This window comes from Tachypleus tridentatus, chromosome 9 (genome assembly GCF_004210375.1).
Source record: "Tachypleus tridentatus isolate NWPU-2018 chromosome 9, ASM421037v1, whole genome shotgun sequence".
NCBI classification, from domain to species: Eukaryota; Metazoa; Arthropoda; class Merostomata; order Xiphosura; family Limulidae; genus Tachypleus; species Tachypleus tridentatus.
In genome coordinates, this window is record NC_134833.1 from 43,726,951 (window position 1) to 43,751,979 (window position 25,029).

General features: G+C 35.3%; 1 protein-coding gene across 1 annotated transcript in view; it reads right to left on the reverse strand.

The window, feature by feature from the left end:
- LOC143225156 (H(+)/Cl(-) exchange transporter 7-like) overlaps nt 1-25,029 on the reverse strand; it is a 153,193-nt gene that overhangs the window by 122,273 nt on the left and 5,891 nt on the right. The window contains 2 exon segments of the mRNA XM_076454097.1: nt 4,885-4,950; nt 13,506-13,571. Of these exon segments, the coding sequence (XP_076310212.1) occupies nt 4,885-4,950; nt 13,506-13,571 (132 nt within the window).

Consider the following 25,029-nt stretch of genomic DNA (forward strand, 5'->3'; position numbering starts at 1 on the left):
GTTATTGTAAATTCAATGAAGCCAAACTTCAAGAAAGCACAGTAACAGACACCATTGACACTTCACAATAGTCAGCTCTTTCAAAGAAACACCAGGACCAGCTCCTCAAATGTCAAGTTCAAAGAAACCAATTTGTTCAGGCCAAGCCACCATTTCTGCTGAGTACATGGCTTGCTGCCATATTAGTAATCATGTAGCCAACAAAGATGAAGCAAGAGCCTTCTCCTCAATAACAGCTAAACAAATATATATATATATATATATAAAAGCAGCAACACTAAAAAAAACAACAAAAAACCCAGAGACTGTCAAGGTTGGAGATACTAACTATACCACTCAAGACAGTTAAAAATTGGGCCTTCTTAGAGCAAATTGATACATGTGGCACTGTCGAAAGTTAGCTACCAAATGGATGAAGACTTGAGTCCTTTAATACTGGAAGTGAGGACTAGACATGGCAGAGATGTATGCTTCCATTTCAGTTCAAGGATGAAGTATGCTGCTTAAAGATGGAGCTAAGAGATATAAAAAAAACCTGAACTAAAGCTGGAGACAAACAGAACACTATCATGTCAGCAAATCAAAGAACCACTACTGCATAGAAGGATCTATTGATGGGGCTGAAGAGAGAAGGAGCATTACATATCCAGAGTCAACTCCAGGAAAATAATGTAGATTTTGTACATTTCCTTTAATTGAAGAATAAGGTTAAAAATATACTGGTACTTCATAGTTAGGTTCTTACTTCATTTGTATACTTTTGGTTTTAAGTGTCTAATCAAGCTTTATAAGTCTATAGATAGAATATTTAACTTTTATTATTACTTCATGTCTAATCTATAAAGGGTTATTTTAAGGCACTGTAAATAGTTTTTGTGATATATGATTGGATTTAGTTTTTGCATCTTGTTTTACAAGTTATTTACTACATGACTGTACTTACTTTATAGTTTGCTTCATTTTTCTAATGAAATGGTAACTTAGTTATTTCTGTATATGACATTGAAGAGTATAACTTGTTACATACTGCATGTGAATTTAGTGTATTTATCTTTTCAAATTTTTGTGCAATGATTATACTTTGTGCATTGATTTCACATCAAACAATTTAAATAATTTTTATATTTTGCATTATGCTGAATTGTAGTTATAACTATTGTATGTCTAAAAAATTCATTCATTTTTTAATGAGCATGACTCATGTTTAAAGTTTACACGTCAGTGTTTATTTTACTTCACCCTTTATAAATCTGAGGTTAAAGTCATTATCATAAACATTGTGTTTGTATGATATATGTTAAGAAGGGTATTGCTTGATTTTTAAGTGTACTAAAAATTTTTAGTGTGAAAGATTTTCCTGTTTTTAGCTACAGTGTTATTTTTTGTTTTATTGTTAAGTACAGTTCACAATTAAATGGTTTTGTGTTCTTTGTTCAAGAATTATTTATTCATTTGTTCTTTGTAAAGGGATTTTTGTAACAATTTTATTTGCTAAACAACTTTTGTAATGTGTGTGCTCATTTCTTTGTTAAAGGTTATTTTGATTTTTAATGTGAAAAACATTGATGCTTCAAGTTTTAGTTATACAAACATATAGTGTAAGAACAAAAAGAGACCTGCTGGGCCAATTAGGCCATCCCATATACAATACTAAACTCTAAAACAGAAATAAAACACTGACAACCAGCCTTTATGATTCAAATATCCACTGAGCCTTCCATTAAACTCTTATAAATTAATTGCCTCTGAAGGTAATTCATTCTAAAGGCCAACCACCCAGTTATAACAATTAAGCTGTCTTAACAGAAGATGTGATCCAAAAATATAACCTCCACGGAATGATCCCTCCCATCAATATCAGTATCACCCCAAAGGAGCTGTCTCCATTAAAGTCACCAAAGATGAAAAAGGGAAACTGCAACTCTCCTATAAAAGCATCAAGGTCTGACTGATCACAAATATCTCCACAAAACAGGTAAAAATAAGAAATAGAATTGGTACAACCAAAGGAGATATGGATGGCTATAGCTTTCAAAGGTGTATTTAGTGGCATAAACAAAGTAGGTACATGTTGGTCAACCATCAATATCACCCATCCATAAATTTATTTATCACATAACCTGTCTTTTTTGTGTACAGAAAACTTGGTGAAAGGTGAAAATATTAGTAGGTTTGAATAACAAACAAACAAAATAGTAGGTTTGTAAGGAAAAACACACGGGATGATAGGAATTGATCAAAACCTTAATGCCATCCAATTTAGAACAAAAACCTCAACAGTTTTACTGCATCAAAGTGGCTATTTTTATTCAGGTGGGGAAATGGGCCTAGAACCCTTTTGCTTGCAACAAAATTCTTTTTCTTTAGTGGAAGGAGGTCTGTTGATCTCCATCAAACCTGCCCTGGAATGACTGGGCAAATATCTATCAGAAGAAGCAGGTTCCAGTAACTGAGGGCATGGACAAATACTCGCTCTACCTTTCAGGGTCAAAGAATATGGACCCAAGCTGTAACTAGAAACCATATCAAATGAGATAGACCCAAACGGACACTGAATGCAACAGTTAGGACAGAAACAGGAGTAGATGTGGACTTGCCTACTCTTTTATCCATAGAGAGCAAAACAAAAACTCTTCATATGATGTGAAAAAGACTGTTGGAAGCCTGAAAATATCTGTATACATGCTATACATGTAATTCATTATGAGTATATTTTAATTCTCTCACAGTGGGCTCAGTCAATTCAACTTCAAAACTGACCTTCAGAAATTTCATACAAAAGCTTCTAATATCATTTATACATCTTCATAAAATTGTGTTAAACTTTTAGTAAACATTAAATGTCACTTTCACACACACACACACAGAGTATTTAAAAAAGTATTGTCACCAAATATTTCTCCATGAATACATGAAGTCAAAGTGTTGACTTCTCCAAGTGCAGAGTTATTTTCATGTTAAAATTAATAATTTTTTTCATGTGAAAAAAAATTGTTCATTTGTATAATATCTAAAACTTCCTAAACAAATTTTAAAATTTATTTTCCAGACAAACTATGTTTTATATTATTTTTCATACTCTAACTCTATATGACCTCATAACCATCATAAAGTAATATCAAAATAAATCTAAGTTGCCCTTTCTTCATTCTAGAATGACTTCCAACTGAAAGATGAAATAACATTTATTTATACTTAAATTTTATTGTTTTATTGCTCTTTGAATCATGTCTAACTAATACTTCTGCCATAGAAGTTACAAAACAATTGGCAAATGTGTAAATCATATCACCCTATAGAATTACATAATGCAAGGCAACTCATGACCCCAAAACAATGTATGAAACTGCATAGTAAATATTAAAGTATCTTCCATAATGTCTCAAATAAACAATATTTCCCTGAGTATTGCACTTAGTTATCCCTTTAATTTAATGTTCAAAAAACATTGAACATTTATTAAAAATACTAAATTATCTTGCTTTTAGTGCAGCATTTTTTAATATTGGCTTATAAAATAAGAAAGTAAAATGTAATATTACAATTCAGACTATAAGCTACACATTTTATGCCAAGTTTTCACAAATTTTCACAATTTAGTTACTTTTTTTAATAATAAGAATACAGAAGAAAAAAGCAATACTTACCTGGATCTTTTTTTATATAGTCAGTTAAACTTAACCCTAGTTTTAAACTAAAGATATTACTGCACAAAATAAATTTTCAAGTTATGCACCACAGAACACACATAACAATGTCCTTCACCTACCACAATTTTTCTGGCTTTCTAACTTTGCAACAAGAACCATTAAAAATTAATCTAAACTTATTGTGTTTCTATGGAAATAAAGTTTGTACTAGAAACAAAATAGACAATTCTCTGAGCAGAAACCAATGTGACATAATATGCCATTTGATAAATTAAAACTTCAGCTTTCTATTGATTATAAATAATACCATGTTAACCATAAGACAGAACTAAAGGCAATTTCTGAAAGAAAGAACATGACAGGTGGGTGTGACAAAAGGAGTCTGATTTTCTATTTTATGGCTCTGCAACCAAATAAGATTAAAGGCTACAAAAATACAAGTTATGCTTTGTATGAATGAGTAATTTACATTAAATGTCATACTTCTCAGAAAGGTGGTAAATAAATTAAGAGAGATACCTAGAAAGCAAAATGTCACAATTTTCATACTAGGTGAAACTCAGGATTTCTTTTTATTGCCTCTTAAAATTAAGAAATTAAAGCTTATGTAATATTAAAATTTGGATTATTAGCTTGTTTTATGTCAAATTCATTAGATAGTTTAATTAAATTTTGAACAAATTCACTAAAACCTTGTAACATGAGCAGAAAATGATGCACATAGTGACAAGATTGATATATTTTATGCATACAATTAACTAACCTGATGTTTACATTCAATTATTTCAAAGCTATTTTTAACAGCAGCTGGCACTGAAAGAAGTCAAAATATTTAAGAATCAATATTTTTTCTGCTTATGACTTTTATTAAACTGATGTGCATTTATTAATTGTTGTGTTGCTTATATTTAAGTTTTATATGCTTAAAGTTGATTTAGAAAGCATTTTTATCATAGTTAGCATTTAATAAAATAAAAAATTCAAGCTTTAATTTACATTTGACACAATCTTTATGTATGACTAGTATTAACTAAACTTATCATTTACATAGCTCAACATGTTAGAAATTGAATGTACTAGTTGCTATATTTTCCTGATTAAGTATAGCTATCAGTCCATCAAATGCTACATATGAATGTAATGCCTTGATAATTTGATTTATCTGCAAGTAACTACAATTACAGAAAAGAAAGAAAGCAGAAGAAAAAAATGTGTTAAGTCACATAAAACTTACTCCATATCGTTGTTGTCTCTCCTCCTCTAAAAATATAGTATTTTCACATGTGTCATAGTCAAGACTCTGAATGAAAAAATAAAATTTACAATTGTTTTAAAACAACACAAGTTATCTGACTTACAGTCTTCATTTCAACCATAAAGCATAAATGGGCAACATTATATAACCCTTTTTATGACCAGTTTGTATTCACACTGACATTTAATCACGGCACAAACCTAAAATTAGTATTTCAACATTTAGATAACTTTTTAATACCTTCACCCAATTATTTAAGCTCTGAACATTTACCTATATAAAGATTGGTAGCTAAAAAAATGTAAGAAACTGCAAGTTAATCAATCATTTCAAACTAATTCCCATTATTTCTCAAATGAACAATTTCCTCAGTCTCACATGCAATTATCCCTTTAATGTTTAAAAACATTTAAAATGTTTTAATATTTATTCTTCCTCTTTCTAATACAGCAATAAATTTAGAAATTCATACAAATTTACATATGCTCAGTTCTCTAATGATAAGTTACCTACAATAGCATAAGCCTATACCATGAAAGTATTTAACAAATTCCAATTTTTATTTACAACCTAAATTTATCTAATATACACATAATATATGCATAATATATAAATTATAACAATCCGTTATCTTTCAACAACCAATTCAAGATTCTCACTTTATCATTTTAATAAAACATTGTGAGATAGATCTTAAAAAAAGGTTAAAGAATGTAAAACATCTATAATACTTGACAATTTCATAATGAAAACTTTAACCACACTATAAACAGTTAAATTTAGATTTCCCATGCATTACATTGTAACATCAATGAAAATACCAATGTTCTGAGACAGGAAATGGTATTTTTAACTAGAGGAAAACAATGGATTTTCTATATCTCACTCTATCCATCTATAGACCCCTTGTTGATAGTTTACATACAAATCATTTTTAACCACTTTAAAACACAGTTGTATTTGTCCATTTTTGTACTTACTGTTATGCATTATGCAAGTCTAATATCTTCGTTTGTGTTGTTATATAAATATATTATGTGTACTGTACCTAATTATCAACATTTTCAAAAGCATACAAAAATTTTATTTTCTGAAACCCCTTACCTGCACACAAATAAAAGCGTACTGCAAAAATGTTGAAATTTAACAATTATAAAAAGCACAATTTCTTTTTATTAGAAGAAAAATTCCTCTTAATAATTTTGTGAGCCACAGACACAGATTTAGTGTTTTTCTAACCAATTCATTAAATTTAATTTGGCATATACATGTATATTTAATTAGCTAAACCGACTGCCAAGATACACTAGTTATGAAGTTAAAGCACAGGATTACCTACAAAAGCTGTAATGTGTTCAAACTAGACCCAAAACCTCAGTGCTTTCAAATAGATGACTATTCTTCAGCAAAATAAAAAATATATGTTTTAATATTACTCTACGTAACTAGCTAGCTGGTTAGATGTTAATATTTATAATATTACTAGTGGTAAATTAATCATACAACTTCCTGCATAAAATGTATAGTATAAATTATTGATTACACATCACCAGGTACAAAGAGTTTGAACACAGCACTGAATGAAAGAAACTACATCGTGTTTGCACACTAACACACATTTATGTACATCACAAACCAGGAAAACCAGTAGATACATACCAAATTTACAATGTATATGGCAATAAGATAGAATATTTGTCTTTTTTAAATATCATGGTTAGTAGGTGGAGTTCATAAAATGGATTTATGATGTGGACAACCTGGAGGAAGGTTAGTTTGTTAACATTGATATTTTGATACACTTTCATAGAACTTCTTCAGGTCTGTTGTTTGGGGGCTTTGTCTTTTTTATCTTGCAGAACATATGTTATGGAGAGCTCTTACATATTATTGTCTTGACTATGTAATACTTTCTACTACAAGCACTTCCATTAAGGTTGTCAGTTACAGACTGGTAACTGAAGGTTCAGAATCATGTCACAGTACGTGTTGGGCACGTTATCCAAGCTCTGACTAAGTATGTCACGAAGAAAGAGTTGAAAGAGAACTTCCACCAAACCCTGATTTAACAAACAATGTTTAAAAACAAACACAAATGCAGGTGTTTATGGTGAATATGTTGAACTGGCAAGAGAAGAATAAAGAAACGTATAATCATTTCTCTTACCAGCTTATTGAGCTCGTCCCTCCTAAACTATATGAAAATAAAAATATAAAACCAAAATAAATCCCAAAGCTAAATTTAAATTGTTAAAATGACAAGTTAATGCAAAAGCAAGCCCCAACTCTTTCAAAAGTTAAGCTACAAGAAGCTAGTTACTACAAGTTATCTGTTAAATTAAAATATGATTTATTCAGGATAGTAAATGTCAAATTTAAGCAAAATATTATAATCTAACAACTGTTAAAACATTTACTACTACAAGAGCCTACTTGAGCTTAAATACAATACACAAAAATGACAAAGTATGCACATGACTCCTCCTTATCCACCACTTTTGTTCAGTGCAGTTCAAGCTCAAAGGTGTGGCAAACACCGGCCATTATCTGACTAAATGAAAACCTTCAAAACATTCAAAAGTTAAAATTTACAGTTGATTAATTTCCATTCCCAAATCTCTGTTCAGTGCAGGGATTTTTATTAGGAAATTTAAAGCTACCTTTATTTTTCAGATTTTTGTGTGGTTTTCATTTGTCAAAGAATTCACTTTTGTGACCAGTGTCTAAAATGCATTCATATATAACAGAAGAGTTTTATCAACTGTCAGAAGTTTGGTGTTCTTGAGTCTGTCCTATGGGTCTTTCTATTTATCTATAGCACAGTACCTAGTAGCAGCCAGTTTTTATATGTATAATGCCTTTTAATATTAAATAACCTGGAAGTTGTTTATTTTTTTGTTAGAAGATTCTTCTATGGCAGTTTCAACCTGAAGAAGACTTGAACTTAAGATTTTTTGCATATTTTCAAAATGTTTTAATTTATTTTTGAAAATGTAAATTTTTAACTTCAAGTTCTGTTTCTTTTTTCTTGTGTTCTTTTCTGTACTTGTGCATCTCAATGTTTTAGATACCTATTAGCTTCAAAGACAGTTTAGAGATGCTTTAATATTTTGGGTAAGTATTTATTACTGCAAACTTCAGTAGCTCTACTGAACAAACAAGAAAACATCCTCATTTTTCAGGATGTGAATGGCTACAATTAAGAAGCTTTATTCTGAAGTTGGAAGTAGACTACATTACTACATAGAGTAACTGGTTTCATAACTGTGTCCATGTAAAGCTTATTTTCATACAGCACAATTCATCTGTTTGTAGTAGACTATAGAAAGTTAGTAAACATGTCTTGAATATCAAAACCTGTTAACATATCACTTGGTTGACTCTGTAGACCTTTTCTGGCCCACATACCATCTGGTCTTTGTTAATGACTCGATTATGTCACTTTGTAATGGTGACAGATGAGGAAGGGAGAATATGACAATATCATGGCATAGTGATGAGAGAGCACCAACAATTGGGCTGAGTGACACGTATGTTTTGTGGATTTTTAGCAAGTTTGTATATTTGGAGAAGTCTCAGCACTCAGTTATCTCAATATGGAAAAATTTTGAAAAATCAATAGCAGAAAAAGCCACCAAGAAGAAAAACATGTTGAAATAGTTTATGCACAAATCTCTGTAATTTGGCCATATAGTAAAGAAATGACAAGTAAACCAGGAATCCCAAATGAGATGACCCCAAAAAAAGGTTGGAAAAGTGAAAGAAACACTTGAAGGGGCAAGTAAGGCTAAACATTCAAAGAGTAGTGTAACAAGCCTCAAAATTGTAACCTCTGATTAAAATAGCACCAAATGAAATATATATGGGTCACCAGTCAACTCAAATGTATTGTTTTGAATCTAATGTTCAACCACTATAAACCAAATGAAGAAAGCAAAGAAAGGTATACATATCTTGATGTGGAGAAAGTATCCAAGACCTTGATCTTGGTCATAAATAATCAAGGGCAGTACTAACTGTGAAGTGAGAAAATCATCCATCTTGAACAAGAAAACATCAAATTTCATTCAAGTGAAACAGGTCTATAAAAAGATGCTAACCTTTTATTTTCTTGGGAATAACAAGAAGATGGGGTAAAATCCAGAACTGGTTCAAAGAATTTTCCATGACATTCTAATCAGGTAAAAGTGGAGAGTGGAAAAACAGACAAAATCTCTGATAAGGCATTTGGGTGATTCATTATACTTTAGCAAATGAATTCGATGAATGTACGGTATCAGGAAACTGAGTTTTCATTTGAGTAGGCCTGATATGGTCAGCTATCCATAGAAAGAGAAGGGTGTATTGGACTGTAATACGAGAACAAGGATCAGAAAAGTGGCAATCCCATGAGTGTAGAGGATAAGATACCTTCTGGGGCTTCCTCGTCCAAAAAAAAAATGAAAGAAACTAATATGAGAAGAGATGGCTGATAATAACCTACATTATCTCAAAATGTTTAAGCATATAAAACATCCCTAAGAAACCTCATAACAAAAAATAGGGTGTAACAGATATCCCCAAGAAAAGACTGAAGGAAATGAATATCATAAACTAAGACAAACTTGAAAAAATACATCAAGAAACAAAGAAGCCAAGTTAACTGGGACACAATGTAAGAAAAAAATCAAGGGCAAAGTGGAAAACATATTTCCCAGTTCCCTAGTAGAGCTTAGAGGATCATGATATGAAGTCTCTAAAAGAAAGTGAAATTGAACAAATGGCAAAGAATTTGAATAAGTAACACTAATGGGTATATTGACAGTGAAAAACAGAAAAGGAAACCAAGAAATGACAAGGCCTGGCATGGCCAGGTCGTTAAGGCACTTGACTCGTAATCCTAGGGGTGTGGATTTGAATTCCTGTCATACCAAACATGTTTGTCCTTTCAGACATGGGAGCATTATAATGTGATGTCTAATCCCTAATCCCATTATTTATTGGTAAAAGAAGTAGCTGAAAAGTTGGTGGTAAGTGGTGATAAGTTGCCTTCCCTCTGGTCTTATATTGCTAAATTAGGGACAGTTAGTGCAGATATCCCGTGTAGCTTTGCATGAAGTTCAAAAATAAACAAACAAATGAAGTCTCGTGCAACAACATGAAATTTAACACAAAAATAACTGTAGAACGAAAATAAAAGACGCATACAATGTAATTCGAACATGGAGAATATTACCTCACAAAACCACAAGCTACATGTTTCTTCTTGTACAGAGAGATAAGTAAATGGTTTTGAAGCCACAAGCTATGTAAGACATGCTATGTTCCTTAATCTGGAGCAAATGCATATTACCTTCCTGCATGGAAAGGAGCACTCACACCACATTTGAGTACTTGATCTGTTCTTCCTGGAGCTCCTCAAGTGATAATTGTGGGATCCACTCACGAGTAGGATCTCTTACTGTATGTTCATAATCATTATAACAGACACGGTTTTAATTCCCACAGTGTCCATAATCTGGATATTCAGTAAACACTTTCACTGCCTGAAAAACTTTTCACCTGCATTTTCATGATGTGGGCAGTAGTGTGTGACTAAAATGCAATGCTGTGATCTGGAGCTTGAGTTAGCAACAACTACATCATTCTCTGAGTAAAACTTCCATGACATAGTCAGAATATAATCTATTCATGTACATCTGATTTATCTTTATCCACCAGAACAAAGATTGCAATGATTGGCATATACCAATACCCATCCTATCCTAAGGGACCTGGAATGACCGTCACTTTGGTACAAGTTATTTGTTGCACTCTTCCAATTTGGCATCCATGTCTAAATTGAAATTTTCTGGTTTCCTGGAGATATAACAGCAGTATTCACTATATGGTGTTCACTATTCACAACTTTCTGCACTGTCTATCAAAATAAACAGAAGTGTCTACCTTGCTACTTAGCATGTTAGTGGTAATTTGTTCAAAACTTACCCTACTCCATAGACAAAGCACATTCAGAGCACATTCAGAGCACATTTTTTTTCAGAATGACATCCTAGCAGATGCATCAGCTGCATACCATTCTGCATATACACCACAGGATAGCAACAGTTTGGTTGCATCACAATAATGGGATACTGAGATCAAGTCTGAGTATGATGGTTATTCCATGGTAAAGTTGCCATAGTTACTTTTACAGAATTCTCTTGTAAGTGACACAAAGTACCTGAAAATGGTAAAAAGATCTTTCAAACTCAGATGATGCTAGACAGTACTTTCATAAACCTGTCAAAAATGGTATCCAAACAGTCCAGAACATATGCACAAATGATCAAGCTTTCACTAACATCCTGCTTATAATCTCTGAATAAAGCCTAAAGGGTTGCTCTATTTTCTACTGAGTTGAGACAATTTGCTAATGACTGTCTCACTGTCCCAGAGTTGCAACTTAAGTGAATGCTCACTAGAGTCTACACAACAGCCACCTAGGTTTAAAACTAGGCTTTGCACATACTTTTTAGTTACCTGCCTAAAACATTTCAAGAAATGGTCCAAATCTTTCTTTGTCTTTAAATGTTTGTGGTGTGATCTCATTTACCTCAAATGTTCTTATGTCTTCCCAGCTGATATGCCCACAACATTAGGGGCACAAAGTGGTAGAGCTACAAGGGACCCCAATGTCCTGAAAAGCAGTAGTCTCCTGATCTAGGATGGCAGCAAGTCCATTGCTTCAGTTGAACCTCTAGCTCCTCCATGGGTTATGTCTACTTTTGTAGTACATCCCCTGGCTCAGATAGGATCACCACTGCTGCATGAGCAAGTCACTTTGCCATTCAGCATACATTGTCTTACCTACAGATGATATAGCTCTGATTGGTGGGCACTTAAAGTGCATGCAGTTTTTTTTTCTGATAATCTTATATTATTTCAACAAAGAGATGATGATGCACTACTCTGGCTACTATCAGTCTGAGTGTCTTATACAGACCACACCATCTGGTCTTGTACTCACCAGCTACTACACCAATAGTTATTTCCATTGTAATAAAGTTGAAAATCAGCAGAAGGACATCACCAACCATTCTGGAAGCACCAAAAGTTCTTTTCTACAAGTCAGTTATAAGAAGATCAGTCATGGACCTTTATAGGATAGGCAAAAGCCTTACATTCAAATTCAAAAAAGACCTTCTCCTAGACCCAACAACTCTCTGAGACAGCTATCTTCCCTAAGCAACCAAGTCTCACTGTTGTCCATACATCCTTCTAAATGTAGAAAATGCTGTTTTCTTTAACTGAGAAGCTTTTTAAACACAACATACGAGATAAATCCAAATCTGATGAGTAATCCACCTTTTAGAAAACAAAATTTGGAGATGGTTTAAAAAGCAGTTGGCTTGTGATCTAAGCTTCTAATATACACATATACACAAGATTGTCAAAATAGTCAAAATTTTTTCATTGCCCATTGAAGTTGTCTCAAAACTTTATAATGTACAAGAGTTCAATAAAAAGGTAATATGCACAGCAGCAGATGCAGCTCTGCAATAATGATATCCTGGCCATAGCATCAAAATGTTCTTCTACTTATCCACACTGGAGAATATCTAGGAAAAAATAAATTCATTTAGAACTATATGAAGCAGACCCACTATCAGTGATTCTCAAACTCTTTTAGTCTGAAGCTCTCTTGATGTGAATAAAAAAAAAGTTTGACAACTCCAACCTATAACTTTAGTGTGATGATTAAAACTGTGCTGTAGTGAAAACATACATTTCCTTTCGACATACTGTATCATTTAATTAATTCAACGTAATTTTTTTATCAACTTATTCTTTAATTAGGATTAAAATTTATTCTTTGTCATTAAAAAAAATGAGGCTGGAATGCTAACAACACATCTTTTTGCTTATTCCTCCAGTCGTAACTGTTTTTTGAGTGTTTTTTTTCCCCAAGGCAAACATCTTCCACAACTGGCTGCAAGGCAGTAAAAATGACAAGGAGAAAGGTTTTGTTCCTTAATTAAATAATTATTTACATCAAAGATCTGGTTTGGCCATTTTTAATGGCTAACTTTCTTGTGATGCAAATTTCACTGTATCTAATTGTTCTTTTTTTCTTTTTACTAATATATATTTATTTATATCCCACAATATAGTCTGTACCCTGGGATCCTTTTGATTTGAGCAGCATTTATTTATTTTTGTTTGGGCTTGTTTTTATTTATTAGAAAATAACATTAATCAGAAGTTTGAATTTGCTGTTTTTAACACAGTTATTCTTTTTTGATTTTGTTTCACTTTATTTGACTGTTGAATATTAATCTTCTATATACATATATTATCCACTAAAATTCTTTCTTACAAGAGCTTGTGACTGCTCAGTCTTACCTTTATCTCATCTGCAATTACTACAAGCTAGCTGCTACTGTCAATGATTTATTGATTAATACTGTCCTACCACCCACCACACACATTTACAATGTTTTGGAATTAAAACACTATAAAACTTTAGGTAGTTAAGCATGTATATTAATAGCTTTATAATACACACAATTTTATGTATGTTAAATATGATGTCTTTTTGATAACTGGGAAAAATAAGTAAATAAAAATGTTTAACTCACCTCATACTGTTGAGATAAAAGATTCAAAGCACCAATTCTGGGTTGTTCTACTTCATCATTGAGAGACTGGCAAAAGAAAGAAAGAAAACTCTTGAAATTAATAGCAGAAAATACATAATACAATCGTAGAAGGTTATCTTTAAAATAATCAGTTTTAGTAGCATTTTATAAAAGTTGCTTTTAATATATATATTCTGCAAAAAGGTGTACACCCTTTAGGAAATGACTTAGAATTATTGTTTGGCATCATTGTCTTTTTCCAGTTCTTATGTTCTCCATTAAAAAACCTCTCACCCTTAACATCACTGCAAAAGGAACTTTCAATGAACTTAGTATGTCTAAACTAATGTATTAATCATTAAAATAGTTTTTTCAAGATCTACCAACAATGTATTATAAGAAACCATCACTGCCCCATTAAACAAAAAACAGAAAAAGCAGGTCAGCTACATGGTCACTAACAGGGATGATGATAATGGATTCATATTTAAATGTTTTCTTCTGCCAACTTGCCAGTTACTGATATGATTGCTTCCAATGTTGGAACTTCAGAAGAGTATAGGCATGGTCAGTAGATGCATCTTTTTACACATTAGATAAATGCCATTCACTAAAACCAAAATTTTACTTGTTGCTTTAAAATATGTGTAGTTGAGCAGTGGATTACAAATAGAATGTGTAACACTCCTGGTAGTGAAGTAATCTGACTTTCATTCTGTATATGTCAAGAATTATTGTATGAAAAATCACTGAACTGAAACATTCATTTCTGAGTAACTTAGCTTACTTTGAATCTGAACAAACTATAATTTGGTAGTTCATCTGGTACTTACAAAATTTGGAGAAAATAAGGGAAAAGAAAGCTTGTTTTTGATATTATATACATCTTAGAGCTCTAACACTATTAAATTTGTACTTGCTATTCTTTAAGCCTCAATCATATTTAGATAACTGTGTTTGTTATACATACACATGTTATGTATAATAATATACATGTAATAATATTAACTGTATTAAATTTGGAATGGTAATGCTAATATGACTCAAAAAGGCCAAATATCACAATACAAAAGTCAGCATTTTCCTACAATAAAAGTGCACTTCTGATAGAAACCTCCCCTAACAAAACAACTTTTCTCAATGAGCACTGCTCTTGATCAATCCAAATTTTTATTGCACATACCTAGCTGTCCAACTCCTGCATATCGACATGCAAATAATCAGGCAGAAGCTACCCATCAATAGTGGTACAACATCACTCCCGTTGTGACCAGCACCCTCTTCATATCTGCACTTATTAATCACTTTAAGATTTGTCCTAAGACATACACCACATATCATAAGGAGTGGGGAAACTGGGTGAGAAATGTGAATGGAGGTGTGGAATCAAAACAAAAAACATTACACCACAGCAGGAGACTGTACCATACCTGACCCAGAAAAAAAATAGGAAGGATTCCCAAAATGCATACCACAGATGAATTAGACTCCTGGGTAATGAGTGAATAGAATGTGACAAACCTCATCGAACACCAGGTGCTATCTGAAATGGTACATCAAATGCATGGTAGGCAGAGGATCACCATCTTCTTCATCTGGGATTGATAGGAAGGACAAGTTACTGTACTAAAATCCATTTCCACCTGCACTCATTTCTAACACAACCAACACCATACCTGCCAGGAACCAATCTCCAGGAAGGCAGAAAGCTATAGCTAGATAACATCTCAGATCCATAACCTGAGGAAAATGGGCATGGTACTTCCAGTCTCCACTAAAAAGGGGAAAAAATGCACTGGAGAGTCCATACAACTGTATCGCCAGACCCAGTTGAATGGGTGACCACAATACCCTATTTTGAAAAATACAACCTCCAGGTTGATAGAATCAACCAAAATCTGGCATTATCAGGTCCACAGTAGAAAGAGTCTCAATGCCATGAAGCATCACATATGAGCAGCAATCTTTCTGTCTGCTTTACTTAGTTTAGTCCACAAGTGTCTAATTCCAAATGGACTTATTTATGAAAAAAAACACATAGACCAAACCTGGGATGTAATTAATTAGTCACAAATAACAAAAACACACACACACACTATCAACATTTCCAGCATATGAAATTGCACCTCTGGTTTGCAGGAGGAAAGGCTACAAAGTAATAGAAACTGAGCATGGTTGCAGGATGAACAGTGCATATTTTCAAACAAAAAGCATGTCTAATTAGGCACCACATGCCACAGAGTGGATCCACAATACACTAGTAAAAGGCCCTTGACAAAATGAGTGAACAAATTTCACCATACCAAAATACAAAGATCTAAATAAATTTTACAGAAATTTAAGTCAACTGACTAACAGGAAAATTCACAAGCAAAAACCAACATGTTTTTATAGTACTACTACCAATCATTATAAATGCTTGTTATAGTTTTCACAAAACTTTAAAGTTAGTAAGTAGTCATAAACTTTTTAATATTTATCAGTAGAATCTACAATGCTTTCACATGCATAATATCATAATTTTTTTACCTAGTTTTGAGATTTTGTGAGTAAAATTTTCTTGTGTCCTTTTTTCTTTTCAGGATGTTGACTACCCAAAATACAAAGTAGTTTTGACTTTAAGATTAAAAAATACTTTTATTGCATAAAAAAAAATTGAAATTTCACATGCAAAATCTTCATAACCTCCTGATAATTATTAAACTTTATTTTATCTGTTATTTTCACTACTGCATCTCTGATATGGGTTGGGTTGATTTGACCCATCTCTTAAATAGTCATAAAAAATGAGGAAATAAAGAAAAAAAAATTTCCATTCTAGAATGACTATAAATTATAACATCAAAACACAAATGTTCATCTAAATGTGCATTCATTCTAGTGTATCCAAGAATATAAAACACCTTTACAAAGAGCCCTGTCTTGGCTGTGTTTTAGTGGGCTAGTATTTTGTAAAATACAGTCACATTTCAGTTATAATACCTCAGAGATATTTATGCTATTACTATATACAAATAAGTTCTTAAACTTATTTTCTTTAAAACAGAAAACAGTAAATAAAGAAATACAGCAAATAATTATTTCTTCTAGTTATGACCTTTGCACTCATTTGCTGCTTGCCATGGATATATATTAAGCCTTATCAAATTTCACATCAGAAGAGCATAAAATGAGAATTTTAGATTGTATATGTACATGTTGAAATAACCAAAATAAAATTACAATATCAATACTATAGAATCCCACTATAATTTATCAAGGATAGTATTTGGGTATAAAAAGAATGTGAAATTTTGAGATTACTAATGTCTTACCTTAATGATTTGTCCAGTCTTAGCTGAAATCATCAATAGCCAGAGGAAAAATACTAGGGAAAAGAAGCCAAAACAGAAGCAATTTGTGGTTAAGAAACATGGCAAAAGCATCATTGTGAAGAGTACTCAAAAGAAGACAAAGCCTCTGGAAAACAAGAAGACAGAGTTGATTGATTGATTGATTTAGTGTTTTATGGTACAAAGCAGCGAGGCTATCTGCGCCAGACATTCGGTAAAAATGTAAAAAAAATAAAAAAAATAATAATAAATAAATAAATGTAGTAATAGACATAAATGGAAATGAAGGTAAAACAAAAAAGTATAAAACCAATGTTGACACCTAGTCTACAATGTTAAGATAGAAGGCAGAGTATAAGAAGTTGTAAGGTATTTACTCTAGCAAAAAGGTAATGATCATAACCCACCAGGAAGACTAACAGGTAAGTTCAAGAACCACCGTCAGTCACCTGAAGTTGGTCTTTCCAGTCCTGGTTCCGAGTTATGTGTCATAGCAACCAGTATCAAAATGTAAAAGAATAGAAGTTTTAAAAGATACATAGCAAAATTGTAACAATGAGTAGCCAAATGTCCAGTAACAGGTAAGTTCAAAAAGATAAAAGTCAAGTAAATGGAGTAAAATTTGTAAAAGTAATTGAAGATAAAAGCAAAACAGCAATGAAAACAGAAAATGGCGTAAAAACCAATGTTGACATCCAGTCAACAAAGTTGTAAAGAACTACCTGTAGCAGAATGGTAATGATCATAACCCGCCAGGAAGACTAACAGGTAAGTATAAAAACCACCGTCAGTCACCTGAAGTTGGTCTTTCCAGTCCTGGTTCTGGGTTATGAGTCAATATGGCCAGTACTAACAAGTTAAGTAGTAAAAGTGTGAAACTATATGCAGCAAAAGTATAATAACAACTCGCCAGGATGACTAATGAGTAGTTCAAACGGATAGTTCAAACAATAGCGTTAGTCACCTGAAGTTGGCCTTTCCAGTCCTGGTGTCGAGTTATTTAATGTTCTGGACATTGTCTAATGTCAAATTGAAGGAGAGAGATTAAAACTGTAAAAAAGGAACCACAATTAAAAACGTGTAATGAATAAATATGCAACACTTAAATGAGAATAAAAAGATTAATGGCCATTAAAAAATGGCCATTAAAAAATAAAAAACATTATCAAGGTGGACAGAGTCACCATCACCAATAACTCTGTCCAATGTTACAGACTGACCCTGGGAAAAAAATATGTATAAAATATTGCCGTCGTTGAGAATTGTAACGATGGCAAGAAAGTAAAACGTGGCTGATAGTGATTTGAGTGTTACACAAACTACACATTGGTGCATCAGTTCCAGATAAAAGAAAATGATGAGTTAAAAAACTGTGACCAATCGTAGCCTAGTGAGAACAACTTCCTCCTTCCGAACTTTACGAAAGCTAGATGGCCAAAGTCCAATTTTGGGTTTGATTTGAAAAAGTTTGTTGTCAGGTTGCTCACTCCAAGTGGACTGCCAGCTGGCACGGAGCCGAGCCTTGAAGACAACACCATAGTCCATGTACGGAATAGGCATAGGAGTGATGGTACTGAAGCAGACATATTTAGCTGCCATGTCTGCAAGCTCGTTCCCATGAATACCAACATGGCCTGGTATCCAGAAAAACTGGATAGAAGTAGCTGCTAATGAGAAATGGGCCAGTCAGTTTCGAATATCAGCGAGAATAGGATGTGAGCTAACGTGTAGCGATTCCAAGGATATAAGAACTAAGCGAATCAGTATAAATAGTGCAGTTGGAGTACTGCTCAGCTGCAATATGATCCAGGGCAAGAGATATGGCATACAGTTCAGCAGTAAACACAGAAGCTGTAGAAGGGATTCTGCGCGCAACTACTGACCCATAGCAGAGCCCACTGAATTACCTGATTTGGAACCATCTGTATAAATGGGAACTGAATGATTGTTTGAAAGATATTCATTGAATAAAAGACGGTACTTCCAATCTGGAGTATCTGCCTTTTTTAGGTGACTGAAAGAAAGGTCACATTTGGGGGCTGTAATAAGCCATGGTGGGATAGGCCAACCTGTGGAATCTGCAATGTTATCCAAAGACAGACCCAATTCATCCAATTGTGCCCGGATGCGAAAGCCAAACGGAGCAATGACAGATCGTCTGTTCTGAAAAAGTACTGCCCACCGAGGAAGGAAAACACATTTCCAGGTGGGATGCTTTGGTAAGGAATGAGTTTCGAAGTATATTGTAAAGATAGTTGCAAACGGCGAGGGTGTAGAGAAGGTTCATGAGATTCAATGTATATACTTTGAACTGGAGAGGTACGGAAAGCCCCAGTGCAGAGTCAAAGTCCTTGGTGATGAATGGGGTCCAGCATCTTTAAGGCCAAGGGTCTGGCAGAGCCATAGACCACTGATCCATAATCGAGTTTCGATCTGATAAGAGCACGATATACCTTTAACATTGAACAGCGATCTGCCCCCCAACTGGTAGAAGAGAGAACACGGAGAATGTTCAGTGCTCTTGTGCATTTGACCCAAAGCTGCTTTAAGTGTGGTATAAAAATCAGTTTACGATCAAAGATAAGCCCCAAGAACTTGGTCTCTGGGACCACTGGCAGCAAAAATTCACCGATATGAAGTTCAGGATCAGGGTGAATACCCCGTCGACGGCAAAAGGGCATGCATACAGTTTTGGAGAGAGAGAAATTAAAGCCGTTCACCAGAGTCCACTTCCGTACACAATTGAGGGCGGTTTGTAGTTGCCGCTCAATATATCTCATGTTTGACGACTGACATGAGATATGAAAGTCGTCGACATACAGCCCATTCGCAACAGTGAGAGGGAGTTGTTCAATGATGGCATTTATCTTTATACTGAAGAGTGTAACACTCAATACACAGCCTTGAGGGACTCCAAGTTCCTGTACAAAAGAACGGAAAAGTGTCAAACCCACATGAACTTGGAATCTCCTGTCCATTAAAAATTTTTAATAAACATAGGTAGATGGCCACGTAACCCATATGTATGAAGGTCTCGCAAAACGCCATACTTCCAAGTTGTGTCGTAAGCCTTCTCTATGTCAAAGAATATTGATACAAGATGTTGGCGGTTGAGAAAGGCTTATCTGATTGATGTTTCAAGTTGAATTAGGTGGTCCATGGTGGAGTGCTGTCGTCGGAACCCACACTGGGTGGGCGGGAGGAGGTTGTTAGATTCGAGGAACCAAACAAGATGAGCATTAACCATCCTCTCTAAGGTCTTACAGAGACAGCTCGTCAAAGCAATTGGACGGTAGTGTGAAGGAATCTTGGGATATTTCCCTGGTTTAGAGAAAGGTAAGATAATAGCCTGGCGCCAGGCATCAGGAAAAACATTCTCCTGCCAGATCCAGTTAAAAACAATTAGAAGAATATCAAGAGAAGCAGGAGAAAGATAGTACAGCATGTCATAGTGTACATCATCAGATCCAACAGATGTACTGCCAAACCGATGAAGGGCCATTTTCAGTTCCACCAGTGTAAAGGGACAATTATAGTCAAAGAGACAGTCACTTCGAAAGGAAAGAAGTGAACGCTCTGCCTGAGTCTTGATGGCCATGAAGTTGGAGGAACAAGCAGAAGTGCTAGATACCCGGCAAAAGCTTTCACCTAGAGTATTGGCAATGCTCTGGACATCAGCTACCTCTTGGCCATCAGAGTAAGATCGAGAGGGGGACAGAATTGTAGTGCCCATTAACCTTTCGAATCCTGTCCCATATGATCTTGGAACTGGTGGTAGAAGATACGCTGGTTGTGAACTTAATCCAAGATTCCTTCTGGCTTTGACGTCTTACCCACCTAGCATGTGCACAGGCCCATTAGAAAGCAACCCGGTTTGAAAGTGTGGGATATCTACGAAAAGTATCCCAGGCCCGCTTTTGAGCCTTCCGTGCTAAGTGGCAAGCAGGATTCCACCACGGACGAGGATATCGTGGAAAACGTGTCGAGGTTTTAGGAATACACTGAGCAGCTGCATGTGTAATACAGTCAGTTACTGCTGCTACACAGTCGTCTATTGATGGCTGATTTACGAAGGCAGGATCAAGTTCTGCGAGAGCAGTGAAAGTGGACCAGTCTGCCTGATCCAGCTTCCACCGGGGCACGCGGGTAGGGTAACATCGACCACGGCCAGTCTCTCTCAAAAGGATCGGAAAATGATCACTGCCTAGTGGATTACTGTCAACCCTCCATGAAAAATGGGAGAATAATAAAGGGGAGCAAACCGAGAGATCAATAGCAGTAAAAGACTGACTAGGTGCATGAAAGTAAGTGGAAGAACCAGTATTGAAAAGAGAAAGATTGTGATCAGAGAGCATCCGCTCTACAGATCGGCCCCTCCCATCAATAATAGCACTTCCCAGAGGGGATGATGTCCATTAAAATCCCCTAGGATTAGAAATGGAGATGGCAATTGTTCAACGAGAGCATCAAGATCTGATTGATCATATGTCTCTCCAGGGGACAGGTACAAAGAACAAACAGTGATGGTATGACCCAAGGAAGCACGGATGGCTACAGCCTCCAAGGGTGTATTGAGTGACAAAGACAGGGTGGGCACGTGTTGATCAACCAACAGTGCCACCCCTCCATGTACTCGACCATCACACAACCTGTCATTTCTGTACAGAGAAAACAGCCGAATGGAGACAGTATCAGCAGTTTTGAGAAATGTTTCTTGTGTTGAAAGACAAACAGGATGGTAGGAAGCAATCAGCGTTTTGATATCATCCAGATTAGAACGTAAACCTCGACAGTTCCATTGTATCAAGGTGACCATTTTTAAGAATGGGAAGGTGAAGTGGCTGGAGAACCTTTTGGTTTACGGCCCCATCTTTTTTCTTTACTGTCTTTAGTCGGAGGAGGTCTATCAACCTCCATGGATCCTGCTCTGGGTTGGGTGGGCAGGTTTTTGTTATTGGAAGGGGAATCCAGTGACTGAGGACGTGAACAAGTAATTGTCTTGTCTCTTGTGGTGGGAGAAAAAGATGTATCAGAAGAAATGCCTGTATTTGAAACTGAAGGACGTGGATCTTGAGGTTTGTTGGAAGGTATGGGAGGAACAGAGATGGGTGTGGAAGTCGATTCATCAACCTTTTTAACCACTGAGGTCAAAAGGCTTTTCATTTGTTTTGAAAATGATTCTCTTGGAGACACAGAGAGATCTGGCTGTACTCCCACTGTAGTTGTGGAATGAAGTGCAGCAGCATATGTCCGAGATGGAGTTGTGGACAGCAATTTCCGAGCCTCAGGATAACTAATGTTATGTGTCGTTTTTAAATGCTGCACCTCTTTGTCCTCCAACCATTTTGGGCAAGAATGAAAGTAAGAGGGGTGAGAACCATTGCAGTTTACGCAATGTGGGTTCATGTCACAGTCATAGGCATTGTGGTCCTTGCCTCCACAACGAGCACATGTCAGGGAACCACGACAAGATGTCTTTGAGTGGCGAATCTCTGACATTGGAAACATCGGAGAGGGTTTGGTATGTATGGCGAACCCTGCAAATGAGATAACCTGCCTTAATGGTGGCAGGTGCGTGGTGAAGTAAATGTTAAAAGCGAGGGTATTTGTTGGCAGTGTAACTCCATCTTTGCAGTGGAGATGCACCTCACTGCAGAAACTCCTTGAGTGGAGAGACCAGCGAGAATCTCTGACTCGGGAACGTTCTTCAAATCCCTTTCAACAATAACTCCTCGTAAAGAATTCAAGGTAACCTCAATAGGTATATCCCCAATTGCCTTTGAATTCAAGAGGAGTTCACTGTGTTGGGATGTGGATGTTTCAACCAATATGTCACCAGATCGAAGTTTCTTTACTGACTTTGGAGAGCCAGCAAGTCCCTCTAGTCCCTTCTGAATAAAAAAAGGGGACATTTGCCCTAAAGGTTTTTCGAAGAGAATGTAATATAAGAAAATGAGGTACATGTGTTACTGATGTTGAAGATTGCTGTTCTGAGTATTCAAGACATGGTCGCTTACCCATTGACTGTTTTTTTACAATTTTATTTAAATTTTTTAGAGGATCCATAGGAAAAAGGAAAAATTTCGGTACCCACTGACCTCACCCACCATAGAGCCCTACAAGGGGACGCACTGCAAAGTCACGCAAGGACAATGCAGCAACGCCAGGGTTTCGTAAGCACTATACCCAAACACCAGCATCAGGCACAATGTCCACTACACCCGTTGAGAACTTCCAACACTGGTACTTGGTTGACTTTAGCCCAAGTGGACCAGCCGATTGACCCAAGGGGGGCCACCCAAAGGCCGCCCGTCTACAGGAATTCGAGGCCAAAGTGGTGTGTTAGGGTTGGACCCCTCAACCACCAGGATCCTCTCCTCCCCTTCACGGGTCACCACGCACGGCAAACAAATGGGTGGATGTTTAGATCCCAGAGAAGGTAACCAGATAAAACAGAACCTTCCCTGGGAGGTCCCCTCACCACGTACAGGAATCGACACTGAGGGGAAGAGGACAGAGAGACTGGTCTGTCAGATAATTTTGTCTGCACTGCAAAAATTGATCTGTGACATTATTAGATGCACATGAGACATGACATGCAATAATATGAATGTCTAAGAAGTGGTCCTAAAAAAAGAAAGTCCAAAATATGAATGAAGAGAATTATAACAATGTGCTGTCCTGGTGATTGAGATAAGCAGCCACTGTAGAATTGTCGAATGAATCATTAAAAGATGATTTCTGACCAGGTGGAGAAAATAAACCAAAGCACAATACACAGCAAGAAGCTCCAGGATGTTAAAATGATAAAACTTCTCATAAGCAAAGCTTTCTGTTGACTATTCCTATGTCCCCCATTCCTAAAGGTATTCATCTGTGAAAATGTGTAAACTTGGACAAAAAAAAAAAAAGAAAAAAGAGGGACACCTGTTGAGATGCTAGTCTTGTCTAATCACCAATGCAGGTTGTTCACCTGAGTAGGGGAAAAGGTAATATAAGCCATTACAGGATCCCTTGCGAGATTCTACATGTGCCCAACCTGAGGGGATAAAACCTTCCATGGAAGACCACACACCCAAAGCAATAGAACCTTGTGAGCTTTAATAGAGGTAGCAATAAGAGCTTGAAAAATAAAAGCCCCACTGAACAAAGTTAAAGATGAGAAAGTTGGGCCTGGCTGAGATGGGTATTGAAAACACCCAAATGAACAAGCTAATGGATAATACACAAAAATTTATTCTCCTACTTGATTAATCAGCCCACTCAAGATGCCTCCAGAAGTAGCTGTTGAATGTAACAAGATTCTTGTTTGGAACAAGCTAACAATAGCCAGTCATCCATATAATGATGAAAGCTCAAATAGAGAGCATCTATATAACAAGCAAATGCCCTGACCACTCAACAAAAACATATTGGGTGGAAGCAAGCCAAAAGGGCAGTGTACAAAACTGATAAACACCCTGTTGTTTACAAACAGAAGATACGGACTGGAATCCACTAATTAATCACCAGCACTGTTGGCATGGCAACATGTATATCTACCGTGTTTCTCCGAAAATAAGACAGGGCTTATATTAATTTTCACTCCAAAATATGACACTAGGGCTTATTTTCGGGGGATGTCTTATTTTGATATATTAAAAAAATGAAGTTACAAAGTAAAACTATTAAACTAACCATTTAAAATAAACTATTATTAAACTATTAAACTAACTGATTAATACTTAAACTAATTAACTAACTATTAAACTAATTAATAAATTAATTTTTTTTTATTTCTTTCCTCTTCCTGCCACTCTTAACTAGGGCTTATTTTAAGGGTAGGGCTTATATTAAAACTATCCCCAAAAATCACACTAGGTCTTATTTTATGGATAGGTCTTATTATCGGAGAAACACAGTATGTTAAAAAATACAAGATGAGAAATGCCTGGAAAGAGAAACTGGTAAAGGCTGAAAAGGAATAAGACAGGAAATAGGAATAGGGGGAGCTTGTTTTGGCTCTGACTACAACAAAAATACTAACAAAGAGGAAAGGGTAATGTTGATGCACAGACTCAACAAATAGTCCCAAAATCTCATGTTCTTGATCAAAAACATACCACCAAAGAAAAGAAGCCATAGATAAATCCTTAGGAAAAGGAGGCACCAAATGAAAATGTGACAAGCCTGCATCTCAACCCAGAAGATCC